The sequence below is a fragment of the Pongo pygmaeus genome, chromosome 14, assembly GCF_028885625.2.
Source record: "Pongo pygmaeus isolate AG05252 chromosome 14, NHGRI_mPonPyg2-v2.0_pri, whole genome shotgun sequence".
Classification (NCBI taxonomy): Eukaryota; Metazoa; Chordata; class Mammalia; order Primates; family Hominidae; genus Pongo; species Pongo pygmaeus.
Window position 1 is genome coordinate 112,758,517 of NC_072387.2, and position 13,961 is coordinate 112,772,477.

General features: G+C 40.3%; 1 protein-coding gene across 41 annotated transcripts in view; it reads left to right on the forward strand.

The window, feature by feature from the left end:
* The window catches only part of BIVM (basic, immunoglobulin-like variable motif containing), a 43,008-nt gene that overhangs the window by 25,829 nt on the left and 3,218 nt on the right, over nt 1-13,961 (forward strand). For 31 of the 41 annotated variants that reach the window (XM_063651120.1, XM_054445811.2, XM_063651098.1 and 28 more), the window contains 2 exons: nt 7,091-7,223; nt 10,103-10,189. In XM_063651120.1, coding sequence (XP_063507190.1) covers nt 7,091-7,223; nt 10,103-10,189 — 220 coding nt within the window. The remainder of the gene's footprint in view (nt 1-7,090; nt 7,224-10,102; nt 10,190-13,961) is intronic. The other 10 variants (XM_063651129.1, XM_063651126.1, XM_063651132.1 and 7 more) reach the window with 1 other exon arrangement.

Genomic DNA, 13,961 nt, shown 5'->3' on the forward strand with positions numbered 1-13,961 from the left:
GTGATTATGGCTTACTGCAGCCTTGAACTCCTAGGCTCAAGCAATCCTTTCCCCTTAGCCTCCCAAGTAGCTAGGACTACAGGTTCATGCTACTGCACCTGGCTAATCTTTAATTAAATTAAATTACTTAATTAATTTTTTTTTGAGACGGAGTCTTGCTCTGTTGCCCAGGCTGGAGTGCAGTGGTGCGATCTCGGCTCACTGCAAGCTCCGCCTCCTGGGTTCGCGCCATTCTCCTGCCTCAGCCTCCCGAGTAGGTGGGACTACAGGCGCCCACCACCATGCCTGGCTAATTTTTGTATTGTTTTTAGTAGAGACAGGGTTTCACCGTGTTAGCCAGGATGGTCTCGATCTCCTAGCCTTGTGATCTGCCCGCCTCAGCCTCCCAAAGTGCTGGGATTACAGGCGTGAACCACTGCGCCCAGCCTAATTTAATTTTTTAATTTTTTTCAACTAAAAAAATTTTTAGAGATGGGGGCTCACTATATTGCCCAGGCTAGTCTTGAACTCCTGGCCTTAAGTGATCCTCCTACCTCGGCCTCCCAAAGTGCTGGGATTACAGGCATGAGCTACTGTGCCTGGCCTGTTTTGCTTTTGATTTTTAACAATGTAAAAACTATTTTAGTTTGCTGCCCGTTTCAACACAGGCTGCAGTCTGGAGACTGGATTTACCTGTTGGTGGGAGTTTGCCAAACCCTAACCTAGACAATGAAGCCTAAATTCCTGAGCATGGTGTTTGAGGGACTGGCTTTCGAGTATCCTGCCCCAGCCTACCTCCCCTGGTGTTCAGCCATGCTGGGCTCCTCGATGTTTCCCCATTCTTCACAAGGTACAGGTCATCCTTAGGCCTGTGTGCCTCACTGATGGGTTGCCCTGCTGTGGAGCATGTGGAATGTGGGATTTCGTATCTTTGTGATTGGTGGATTCCTATTTATTTGTCCATCCTGGACTTCAGCGTAACACATGGATATGGTGGTATCCCGGGAAAACCTGGGGGGATGGCTTTTTCTTCTGTTTACCAGGCAGGATTCAATCCCTTCCTTTCCTGGATTGTCACAGCACCATGTGTGCCTCTGGTAGAACTTTGATTTCGTTGTGAGGTAATTCTTGGTGCACCATATGGTTTCATGCAGAAAAACTAGAGTTCCCTTTCTTGAGGATTAGGCCAAGTTCTTATTCATTTGTGCATCACAGTGCCTGATACTTCAGTGCTCAATAGGAGTTAATTTAATGAATTCTTAATTGAGGATATGAGTCAGGAGGAATTCAGGAGATTGGGGTTAGGAAACTTCTAGGAGAGAATTTTGTTGTCCATTCCAAAGCTGGCATTCTTCCTTTGCAAGAGCTCTCTCTTGTGATGTGGAAAGGAAAATGTTTTCTTTTTCTCTTTCTGTAGCTCATCTTTCCTTCTGGCTCCTACCTGCTCTCCCCTCCCCACACTCCCAGACACACACTCACCTGCACCTGTGTGCTAGGTTGGCTCTGCTTTCCATCAGAACCCAGTGCGTCCTCCTTCTGTCTTCAGGAGTCTCTCAGCTGACACTTTTTCATGTGTTCCTAAGGACAGGAAATGAGCCAACTCATTGAATCTGATGTTTTCAACTTTACATCTTAGCAGTGCCTTGAACATTGCCTTTTACATTATAAATAGTAAGAGATTAAGACTGTCTCAGATTCACTTCTTAACTGATTCATAGGGTGGCTTTATATCTCTTTTAATGGAGTGTGGACCAAAATGCATGTCTGGGAGTATAGAAATGATCACTGGAGCGAATGTCATACTTATGTGTCAGATATAATGGAAAGCTATTACAATACAGTTCTCAGTCTTGTGTCCCAAGACTGCATTATGAGTAGGGCCCTGGGAGACACCAGAACAAGACTCATAATTCCTTTTACTTGTTTTCTTTTTGCCTGCTGATTAGAAGAAGACTTCATTTGAGTAGTTAATGGCTTTTTCTATTAATATCAGCAGAATGTAGATGGAGTGAGAGGATAGATGAAGAGATGGGTCAGTGAAAGTAAAGGAAATTAGGGGAAGCAGGAAGACCCAGAGAAATTAGAATAAGAGAGAAAATCTATCAAAGAAACTCTGGGTATCGAGGAAACATCAGCTATATAAATTTAATCAAATTCCCAAAGTAAGAACATATAATTTTTAAATTAATGGAATGGAATAAAACACTAAAAGGGCCATGGAGAGAGTTGACTTAGGAACCACTATTCTGGAATTTTAAAAGATTTTTGATCAACTGTCCTCTCCAACTTTAAGATTTTATACTATAATTTTGCTAGTAGATATTTAGAATATCTGTACTTTATTTATTTTATTTTCCAATAGTCTGCTACCTCCCAAGTTCTTTGTGACTGATTTAAATGTAATGATTTGGTGCATGTGTTAACCAGTTCCCCTAATAATCTAGGATGTGTAGCACTGGGTCCCAATGACTGTTTTTTTTTTTTTTTTTTTTTTACCTATTCGTTTAAATTTCCTCCAGCATACATCCACACTTTTCATTGAGGAATGGGATAAACTACCTATTTTCCTTAAATTTGTTTTCTTTTATTTTGTTACGGTGTTGAGGTGGTTACTGTAATTTCTTTGAGTAAGTTTTAGTATATTTTTCAGTTTTATTCCTACTTTCATTTTTTTTTCCAGAATATTCCACTTTTTACTGCTTTTCTGTGTGCATTTCCTGAAGGATAATTAATCTGCCTATGCCTCCTGGAATATTTTTGTCTTTACCTTTGCTAATCGGGGGACCCAATTAAGCCCTGCTTCATCTCTGATATGTTCCTTGGCCACCACCTTAGCCCTGGATTCCTCTAAATTCCTGTAGTACTGATTATTCACACCCATCATTTTCCATTTGCTATGTGCTATGTTTTATTATGTTTCACCTGTTCAATGTGAGTGTCCAGCTCCTTGACCATAGGGACTGTTCTGAGTAGCCCTTACATTCTAGGTATGATGCCCGCGACATCTCACGTTACCCTATGAATTCTGATGGTATTCAGGGAGTAGGGTGGTTCATGTGTAAAGCAGACGTCTCTTCCATTCTCTCCCATTTTGGAAGAAAGAGTTGCAGAGATAGGCTTTCTCATTTCTCTCTGGGATGTTCACTGGTGAAAACCATTGACAGTGGTGCTATTTGTTTAAAAACACTTTTAAATCTATCTTCTCTTTGTGATTAAATTGTTTTTTAAGGACCGCTAGGCCTGTTTTTCACAATGGGCTTTACATTTTCCTGGGGACCACACTGCTGTGATTCAGGGACTTCCCGGTGCTTATTTCCAATGGGTTCTCAGTAACTGTAAACTAAGCACACTAATGGAATAAAAGTGAAGTCCAGGGATTTTGATAAGACTTAGCTGTTAATATAAGTATTTTTTTCAGAGATGTCACTAGTCATAATGAAAATTTATTCTAGGAGTTGCCAACATTAGTTCTCTGTTCAGATAACTTCAAAGTATGGGTTCACTTAGCCACCAACATTTGTGTCAGGCAAGTCCAGATTCATTTTTTTAATCAGCTAGCTTGAAAATTGCATTTATATTCATGTATTTAGTTTTTTCTAGTGGGTATTGCAGTTCATAACTTTTGCTTAACGGAGAAGACCCGTCTCTGGCCTCATTCCTATATAACTCACACATCCCTTCACCATGATTGTTGTTACCAGCTTACTGCAGCACCTCAGTACATCTCAGGGGGACAATGCATTAGTATTCTGTTTTCCTCATGTACTGGTTTTCTCCAATTCATATTAGACACAAATAATAAATCTCTTGAACATGCAGTGCTAATATAACCCTTTCCTCTTTAGGAGCTGTCTGATGCTTGCTTACAGCATAAACTGCTTAGTGTCATTCCAAGCTGACACAAATTGGCCTTCCCCTGCTGTCCTCCATGTACTGGTTGTATTTAAAAGATGTCAGGGGAGGCTGGCATAGTGGTTCACGCCTGTAATCCCAGCAGGTTGGGAGGCTGAGGTGGGTGGATTCCTTGAGGCCAGGAGTTTGAGACCATCCTGGCCAGCATAGTGAAATCCCATCTCTAAGAATACAAAAAATTACCTGGGCATGGTGACGTGCACCTGTAATCCCAGCTACTCGGGAGGCTGATGCACGAGAATTGCTTGAACCCAGGAGGTGGAGGTTGCAGTAAGCTAAGATTGTGCCATGCACTCTAGCCTGGGCATCTTTTTTTTTTTTTTTAAATGTATTTTTTTTCAGAGATGTCACTAGTCATAATGAAAATTTATTCTAGGAGTTGCCAACATCTCTGTTCAGATAACTTCAAAGTATGGGTTCACTTAGCCACCAACATTTGTGCCAGGCAAGTCCAGATTCATTTTTTTAATCAGCTAGCTTGAAAATTGCATTTATATTCATGTATTTAGTTTTTTCTAGTGGGTATTGCAGTTCATAACTTTTGCTTAACAGAGAAGACCCGTCTCTGGCCTCATTCCTATATAACTCACACATCCCTTCACCATGATTGTTGTTACCAGCTTCATTTAAAAAAAAAAAAAAAAAAAGATGTCAGGGGAATAAGTACCTTGCAGAGTAATGTTAGGTTGCTGGATTACCTGTCAGAGTTTCAGAAGCTATTCTTGTCTTTGAAGGTGTAAAAATATACTCTAGTAAGTTCTTCTGGAGTTATCTAGCATTCCTCTATAGATGATCAGGGTCTACAGGACACGCTCATACTAAGCAAACTCAGAATGTCAGAATGTTAACGGAGTAACTTGAAGTAAGAAACATCATCTCAAAGGGACCAGAATTGTCTCGTTGGCTGCTCAGGATACCTGCTCTTCTCCATGCAGCAGGCCAGTGAATTCCTGTAGTTTTGTTCTCCTTTCTCTATGCTGTAGAGATCATGGCTCTGCATTTGGTGGTGGTTGCTTTGTTGCTTAACTTTCAGATTTTAAAGACATACTGAAGTACAGACTCAACTTCATTCTGAATTTAGCTTCCCTCAGTAACATATTTGTGTCTTCTCATACACAGAATTACTTTCCTGGACGACTACCTTAATGTGTTAAACGCTGTATTTACTGGCTTGGCACAGTGGCTCCCGCCTGTAATCCCAGCACTTCGGGAGGCTGAATGGGGCGGAACACTTGATGTCGGGAATTTGAGACCAGCCTGGCCAACATAGTGAAATCGTGTCTCTACTAAAAATACAAAAATTAGCTGGGCGTGGTAGTGAGTGCATGGAATCCCAATTACTTGGGAGGCTGAGGCATGAGGATCATTTGAACCCGGGAGATAGAGGCTGCAGTGAGCCAAGATCATGTCACTGCACTCCAGCCTCGGTGACAGAGCAAGGCCCTAGCTCAAAAAATAAAAAAATAAAGAAATAAAAATAAATAAATGCTGTATTCACTATCTTTTATTTCAGAGGGTGATCTTTTTCTGATTTTGGCCTGAAATTGTTGGGTTGTCCCACAGTAGGCTTCTCTATACCATCGTACCCTGTATTCTATAAACTAGATCACGGGCTGTTCCCTGAGTATATTCCTACTTCCCCAGTGGTGTTATTTTCTCCTAATGCTCTTTCCTCTGTCTAGAGTGTTGAAATCCTGACACTTCATTAAGTTTCATGTTGAATGCTACTTCTTGACTCCTCAAACCTGATGTGCTCTTTCTCCTTTGAATTCTATGCCCGTTTTGTGGCACTATCGTATTCCACCTTATATAAAAGTTACTTGTTCCATCTTCCCTACTAATGCACTTGAGGGACCGTGCATCACTCCTTGGCTCTCCGCTGCGGCCGTGGACCTGCTGTTCTTAGTGGGCTTCAGCTATTTCAGTGGCCAGAAAGTCGATAATTGAAACTATGACTTGCAAGCTTTCATCTGCTTCATCTATTTTTAGGATTTCTAGTTTTAATGGGCTGTTTGTGAATAAATAATTTAGCTTCTTCTAGGACATGCCAGTTAATGAAACCTCAGTTAATGGCTTTGAGTACTAAGTGCTGGTGAAAAGTCATTTCTTATGGTAATACTTTTGAAATTGACCGCTATTATGGTTATGGCAAATGTCCAAGGAAGAGTGGGTGTAAGAGGTTGTGGTAGTACTACTAGCCTGTCTCTGTAGAGATGTTATCTTGTCACTTGGCTTGTGACGGCTACTCCTCTAGCCTCCATAAGTTTTGTGTAAAGATCAAAGTGTGTGTTAGTGTTGTAGAAAAAACTGGGTTCTTATCACACAACAAGGAAAGATTAGGCTCACAGATACTTTGAAGGGTGAGGGGGAACAGAATTTATTGGGTGAAAAGAAAAAACCTCAGCAAAGCGAGAAGGGTTCCTGCTAACAGGCCCACATCTCACAGATTGAATCCCAGGTTACCACAGAGGGGCCGGAGAGGCCGAGCTCCTCCCCACTGCAAACAGCGGGCACTTCCGAGGCCCAACCCCGTCCTCCCACACGCAGGCCAGTTGGAGATTCTCCAGGAAGCCCTTTTTACTTGGCTGTCTCATTAGTAGGAGAAGTTTGCATTTTTAGAAGTTGTTTATTACCTGGAGTTTATTTTTATTCATATATATCAGTAGTCTTTTAAGTTGGGATGTGCGTACTGCATATATATTAGAACCTCTAGATTTCAACCTAATTTTAAATTCCAACTTTTTGTAGATCTTTTATAAAGACATATTAGTACAGTGGTATATGTATATACTTTATAAATGCATGTGCTAACATTGGGCATGCTTGTTCAGAATTTTAAGTGATAGCTGTGTACAACAAGAAAAGTTGAAACCATTGCTGAATACGCTAGGTATTAGGTTTTAGACAAATTAAATTTCATAGACAACTATGTGTGTTATTAGAAGGTTTTGGTAAGCAAGGACATATTTTAGTTCTTTAGTTTGCTAATGAGCTTACCTGAATTTCAGTTTAAAGAGTAAAACAGAATACATTTATTAACATTTTTTCTACCTATCAATAGCTTCTTGTTTTTCCCCAGCAGTGTCAGTGTGTTCCAAGTCATGTCTTTTCTGTCCTTAAGCCCTTAACCGGTCCTTTGTGTAAAGCACGGACACTGCTTTATGGGCTTTCAGTTTGTTTGTTTGTTTGTTTTTAATAGCTTCAGGGGCCCTGTCAAAGTTAACCCGTGGATTGAAAGATGAATCGCTGGCTTATATCTATCATTGCCAAAATCATTATTTTTGTCCAATTGGCTTCGAAGCAACCCCTGTTAAAGCTAATAAAGCATTCAGGTAAGCATTGACATGTTTTAGAAAGTGCATTTTAAGAAATATTAAAAAATAGATGGGCGCGGTAGCTCATGCCTGTAATCCCAGCACTTTGGGAGGCCGAGGTGGGTGGATCACGAGGTCAGAAGATCGAGACCATCCTGGCTAACACAGTGAAACCCCGTCTCTACTAAAAATACAAAAAAAAAAAAAAAAAAAAAAATTAGCCGGGCGTGGTGGCGGGTGCCTGTAGTCCCAGCTACTCAGGAGACTGAGGCAGGAAAATATCGTGAACCTGAGAGGCAGAGCTTGCAGTGAGCTGAGATCGTGCCACTGCACTCCAGCCTGGGTGACAGAGCAAGACTCTGTCTCAAAAAAAAAAAAAAATAAAAAATAAAAATAAAAAATATTCGAAGTCTCTGAAATTGGAAGGCTTGGTGATCTGCTTTCCTGACATCAAGCTAGACTATTCTTTAAACATTATGACTTATTCTTCTGCAGAATTGCATTTAGTTAATTGTGCTGTTGAAAATATTCATTTAGATACTGTTGTTCAGCCATTATAGGAAAAAGTCATTGAAAAGTCACTTGTTTTTCCCTTAGAGACAGGGTCTCACTCTGTCATCCAGGCTGGAGTGCAGTGGTGTAATCATAGGTCACTGCTGCCTCAAGCTCCTGGCCTCAAGCAATCCTCCTGCCTCAGCCTCCTGAGTAGCTAGGACTACAGGCATGCACCACCATGCCCAGCTCATTAAATTTTTTAATTTGTGTTTTCTATAGAGACAGGGTCTTGCTATGTTGTGCAGGCTGGTCTCAAACTCCTGGCCTCAAGTGGTCCTCCTTCCTGGGCCTCCCAAAGTGCTGGGATTACAGGTGTGAGCCACCACACCCTTCCTGAAAAGTAATTTTTACATTTATTATAAAACAGTTGCAAAGGATTTTATAGACTGTGTCACAATGCCTTATCCAACGTCCCACATGAACAATATATTACAGAATCTGGTGTCAAGAAGATTGTCACAACTGAGTAAATTAAAAAGCATCTTCTTTTCTTAAAGTGAAGAACATGGAATTTATCTGGGTTCCCCCTTTGTCCTGATTGCAAGGAAGCTCTGAGCCAATTTTTATTTCCAATGTCAGAAACTACATGACTTTCATGGTTATATTTCTTTTTTGCCTAATCTAGAGTTTCTGTTTTATTAACTATATAACTTTACTGGTAAACTTGCATCTTTTTGGAAGAGATGATCCCCTAAGAAAGAGAAAGTGATTGAGTTTTAATGGTTTTTTTCCTGCTTAGCCACTTTTCCTTATGATGGGTTGAGATAATACCAGGATGGTTCAAAGCCAAGGGAGAAGTATCTAGTTAAAAATTGGTGGGTGGGGTGCAGTGGTGTAATACCAGCATTTTGAGAGGCTGAGGCAGGCAGATTGCTTGCACCCAGGAGTTCAAGACCGGCCTGGGCAACATAGTGAGACCCTGTCTCTAAAAAAAATTCAAAAATTAGCTGAGTGTGTTGGTGTGCACCTGTAGTCCCAGCTACTTGGGAGGCTGAGGCGGGAGGATCGCCTGAACTGAGATCATGCCACTGCACTCCAGCCTGGGAAACAGAGTGAGACCCTTTCTGTAAAAAAAAAAAAAAAAAAAAAAAGAGTTGGTGAAAACACAAGCCATGAATACTTTGAGCAAAGGGATTGGCTTGGTCATGGGGATAGGATGGGTTTTTGTTTTTTTTTTTTTTGTTTTTTTTGATACGAGGCCTTGCTGTGTTGCCCAGACTGGAGTGAAGTGGTGAGATCATAGCTAACTGCAGCCTCGACCTCCTGGGCTTAAGTGATCCTCCCACCTCAGCCTCCTGAGTAGCTGGGACTACAGGTACACACCACCATACCTGGCTAATTTTTCTATTTTTTTTTTTAGAGACAGGGTTTCAGGGTTTCACCATGTTGCCCAGGCTGGTCTTGAACTCCTGGGCTCCAGTGATCCGACCACCTCAGTCTCCCAAAGTGCTCGGATTATAGGCGTGAGCCACCACACCCAGGCAGGATGGGTTATTCGGGGCTGGAGGCCATGTGGCTTTGGAGTCTCACTCAAAGGCCTCTCGGGTTTGGGGAAGAGAGGGATTCTGAGACAGGTTGGAATGACCTGGGAGAACCAGGAAGCTGGAAGTTGTGTTTTGTGAATAAGGAGCAAGAGGGAACTCTCTTGTTCTCTCCAAATGCTGAAATGCTTTATTCATCTTTCTGGAGGTGGAATTTCTTGTGAGGTATACTGTGTGTTTCTTTTATGATTTCATCCTGCAGCTTCACCTTATTTCGGACATTTATCAAATATAAATCATTGTTTTAAACCAACTTTGTACCCTTTAAGAGAGGGTACAAAGTTCCTTAGGTACAAAGTTCACTTCTGCCTGTACCTAAGAATCATGTGAGATTTTTTAAAAAAAACTATACAAATCCCCAGGCTCTACTCCAGACCTATTTGAATTAGAATGTCCAGGGATGGGTTTAGGACATCAGTGTGTTTAAAGACTTCATTGCTTTAGGGTTTTATTTTTAGGATGCCTTTTGAGATGTCTTGAATTCATAGTGAAAGGAGAAGAGTAGTGGAAAAATGCAGATAGCATTCCAGGATTTTTTTTTCCTCCTAGAATTTTAGAGGTGGTATATTAAAACATTTTATAGCCCTAGATTTTGAATAGAGGATTAAGGCTGAAATTTAATTTGTGAGTTCTCTTTAATGGCCTGTAGAAATTTGCCGTCACCTAAGCTCTAATGTCTGTTCTTGATGAATGAATGCCAGGTTTGAATACACTCTAGTATGCCTTTTATTAATATATATTTGAAGCAATATACTCAAGGGAACAACTATTAAACTTACTGTGAATGTATTTTATATTTAGCAGGGGACCTCTCTCACCACAGGAAGTTGAATATTGGATCTTAATTGGAGAATCAAGTAGAAAACATCCTGCCATTCACTGTAAAAAGTATGTTAACTTCCCTTTATTTTCTTTAATTGAGGTAACATTTAGATACAGTGAAATGCACAGATCTTAGTTGTATATAATTAGTTTGATAAACGAATGTACCTGTCTAATCACCACCCAAATAGGATATGGTACACATGCATTGCCATGGAAAATACTCTCACTCTCTACTCCTATCAATCTCCATAGAAAGCCCCTCTTCTGATTTCTGTCACCACAGATTTGCTTTGCCTCTTCTTGAATTCCATGTAAAGAGAATCATACAATATTATTTTTGCATCAATATCTTAAGTAACATTTTTGAGATTCCTCCATTGTGTCCCATGTATCAAGAGTTTATTATTTTTTTTATTGCTGAGTAGTATTCTGTTGCATAAGCATGCTGCAATTTGTTTTCCATTTTCCTGTTGATGGGCATTTGGATTGCTTTGAGGTTTGGTCCCTTGTGAATAAAGCACTTAGGAACATTCATGTACAAGCTTTGAAACAAATTATATAAAAATTTTATTAAAATATAATTCACATATCATAAAGTCCACCGCACCCACCATGCACAGTGGCTCATGCCTGTAATCCCAGCACTTTGGGAGACTGAGGTGGGAGGATCACTTGAGCCCAGGAGTTCGAGACCAACCTGGGCAACATAGTGAGACCATGTCTCTACAAAAAAATTTAAAAATGAGGCAAGAGGATTGCTTGAGCCTAGGAGATTGAGGCTGCAATAAGCTGTGATCGTACCACTGCACTCTCGTCTGGGTGACAGAACGAGATCCTGCCTCAAAAAAAGGGAAAAAAATGTACAATTCCATAGATTTTATTATAGTTACAGGGTTCTGCACCAATCACCACTATATAATTGCAGAACATTTTCATCACTCCAGAAAGAAACCCCATACCCCTTGGCAGTCACTCCGTATTCCCTGAGCCCTGGCAACCACTGATCTGCTTTCTGTCTCTAGGGATTTGCCTATTCTTTTTTGTTTGTTTGTTTGTTTGGTTTTTTTGAGACAGAGTCTTTTTCTGTCGCTTAGGTTGGAGTGCAGTGGTGTGATGTCAGCTCACTGAACCTTCACCTTCCAGGTTCAGGAGATTCTCCTGCCTTAGCCTCCTGAGTAGTTGGGATTATAGGTGCCTGCTGTCACACCCAGCTAATTTTTGTATTTTTTATAGAGATGGGGTTTCACCATGTTGGCCAGGCTGGTCTCAATCTACTGACCTCAAGTTATCCACCTGCCTGAGCCTCCCAAAGTGTTGGGATTACAGGCATGAGCCACTGCACCCGGCTGGGATTTGCCTGTTCTTGACATTTCATGTAAATGGTGTCATACAGTATGTAGCATTTTGTAGCTGGCTTCTTTCACTTAATACAGTGTTTTCAATGTCATCCATGTTTTATCATGGATTAGAACTTCATTCCTTTATATGGCCAAATCATTTCCTTTGTATGGAGAAGTCACTTTTGTTGTACAAGTCTTTTAGAGGACATATGTTTTGTTCTCCTGAAAGATACCTAGGACTAGAATTGATGATTCATAGTATAGATGTATATTTAAGAAACTGTGAGAAAATTCTCCAAAGTGTTTGTAAACCTTCTAATGAACAGATGTTCTGATTCTAATTAATTTTAGTTAAACTTATTTTATCAATTTTGTTCTTTTATATGTTTTGTGCCTCTATAAGAAATTTTTGCCTACCCCACGACCTCAAAAATGCTTTCCTGTTTTTTTCTAGAAGCTTTATAGATTTTATGTTTAGATTTCTGATCCATTTCTATTATTGTCTGGAGACAGGGTCTCTCTCTATCACCCAGGCCAGAGAACAGTGGTGTGATCATGGCTTACTAAAGCCTCGACCTCCTGGTTTCAAGTGATCCTCCCACCTCAGTCTCCTGAGTAGCTGAGACCACAGATGTGTGCCCTCATGCCCTACTAATTTAAAATTTTTTTTTGTAGAGACGGAGTCTTGCTGTGTTGTTCAGGCTGGTTTCAAACTCCTGGACTCAAGTGATCCTACCTCCTTGGCCTCCCAAAGGGCTGGGATTACAGATGTGAGCCACCATGCCTGGCCTTAATTACCTTTTGTGTGTGGTATGTGGTAGAGCTCAACTTTGATTTTTTTCCCCCAGTGTTTATCTAGTTATTCTAGCACTATTTGTTTACAAAGATTTTCCTTTCCTTATTTAACTTCTTTGGTGCCTCTGCTGAAAACTGTATGTGTGGGCTGTTTCTGGACTCTGTCCTACTAATCTGTCTGTCCTTTCACCGATGCCACACTCTCAATTGTTGTTTATACTAAAACCTGAAATTAGATAGCACGAATTCTCTGAATTTTTCTTTTTCTTAAAGATTGTTTTGGCTCTTCTAGGACCTTGGCTTTTCCATAAAAATTTTAGAATTTGTCTTTTTAATTAGAGCCTGTAAAGATTTTGATGAGGATAGAATCTATAGAATTCATAATTTCGGCTGGGTGCGGTGGCTCACGCCTGTAATCCCAGCACTTAGGTGGGAAGATCACTTCAGCTCAGAAGTTCGAGACCAGCCATGGCAATATGGCGAAACCCCATCTCTACTAAAGCTACAAAAATTAGCCAGGCATGGTGGCATGTGCATGTAGTCTCAGCTACTTGGGAGGCTGAGGTGGGAGGATCAACTGAGCCTGGGAGGTCGAGGCTGCAGTGAGCTGAGATTGCACCACTGCACTCCTCCCTAAGTGATAAGGTGAGACCCTGTCTCATAAAGAAAGAAAGAATTCATAGTTTAGTTTTGGGAGAATTGACATCATAACAACATGGACTATATCTTTACTTAATTAGAGCTTTAATTTCAACTTTTTAAAAAAAATTTTTCAGTATGGAGTTTTATGTCTTTTGTTAAACATTTTTTCTCAATGTGTTCTATTACACTGCTGGTGGGAATGTAAATCAGTACAATCACTATGGCAAACAGTATGGAAATTCCTTAAAGAACTAAAAGTAGATCTGCCATTTGATCCAGCCATCCCACTACTGAGTATCTGCCCAAAGGAAAATAAGTCATATGAAAAACACACAGGCACACACATGTTTATATTGGTACAATTCGCAATTGCAAAGATGGAGAATCAACCTAAGTGCCCATCAACCAATGAGTGGATAAAGGAAATGTGGTATGTATATACCACGAAATACTACTCAGCCATAAAAAAGGAATGAAATGATGTCTTTTGCAACAACTTGGGTGGAGCCGGAGGCCATTATTCTAAGTGAAGTAACTCAGGAATGGAAAACCAAACATCATATGTTTTCGCTTTAAGTGGGAGCTAAGCTATGCAGATGCAAAGGCATAAGAATGATATAATGGACTTTGGGGACTCCTGAAGGCAGTCTGGGAGGCGGGTGAGAGATAAAAGACTACATATTGGATTCAGTGTACACTGCTTGGATGACGGGTGCACTAAAATCTCAGAAATCACCACCAAAGAACTTACTTGTGTAACCAAAACCCAGCTGTACCCCAAAAACAATTGAAGTAAAACTTAAAAAAGATACTGCAATAAAAAGGTTTTCCTCAGCGTGTTATACTTTTTGATGCTATTGTAAATTGATTTTTTTAAAATTTCATTTCTTCATTATTTGCTGGTTGAATACAAAAATACAATTGATTTTCCTATGTAGACCTTGAATCTTACATCTTTACCAAATCCTTTTAGTTCTAGTAGTTGTTTTGTAATTCCCTTGGAGTTTCTGCACAATTGTGTTGTCTCCTAATAGAGACATACTAACTTTATATTCTTT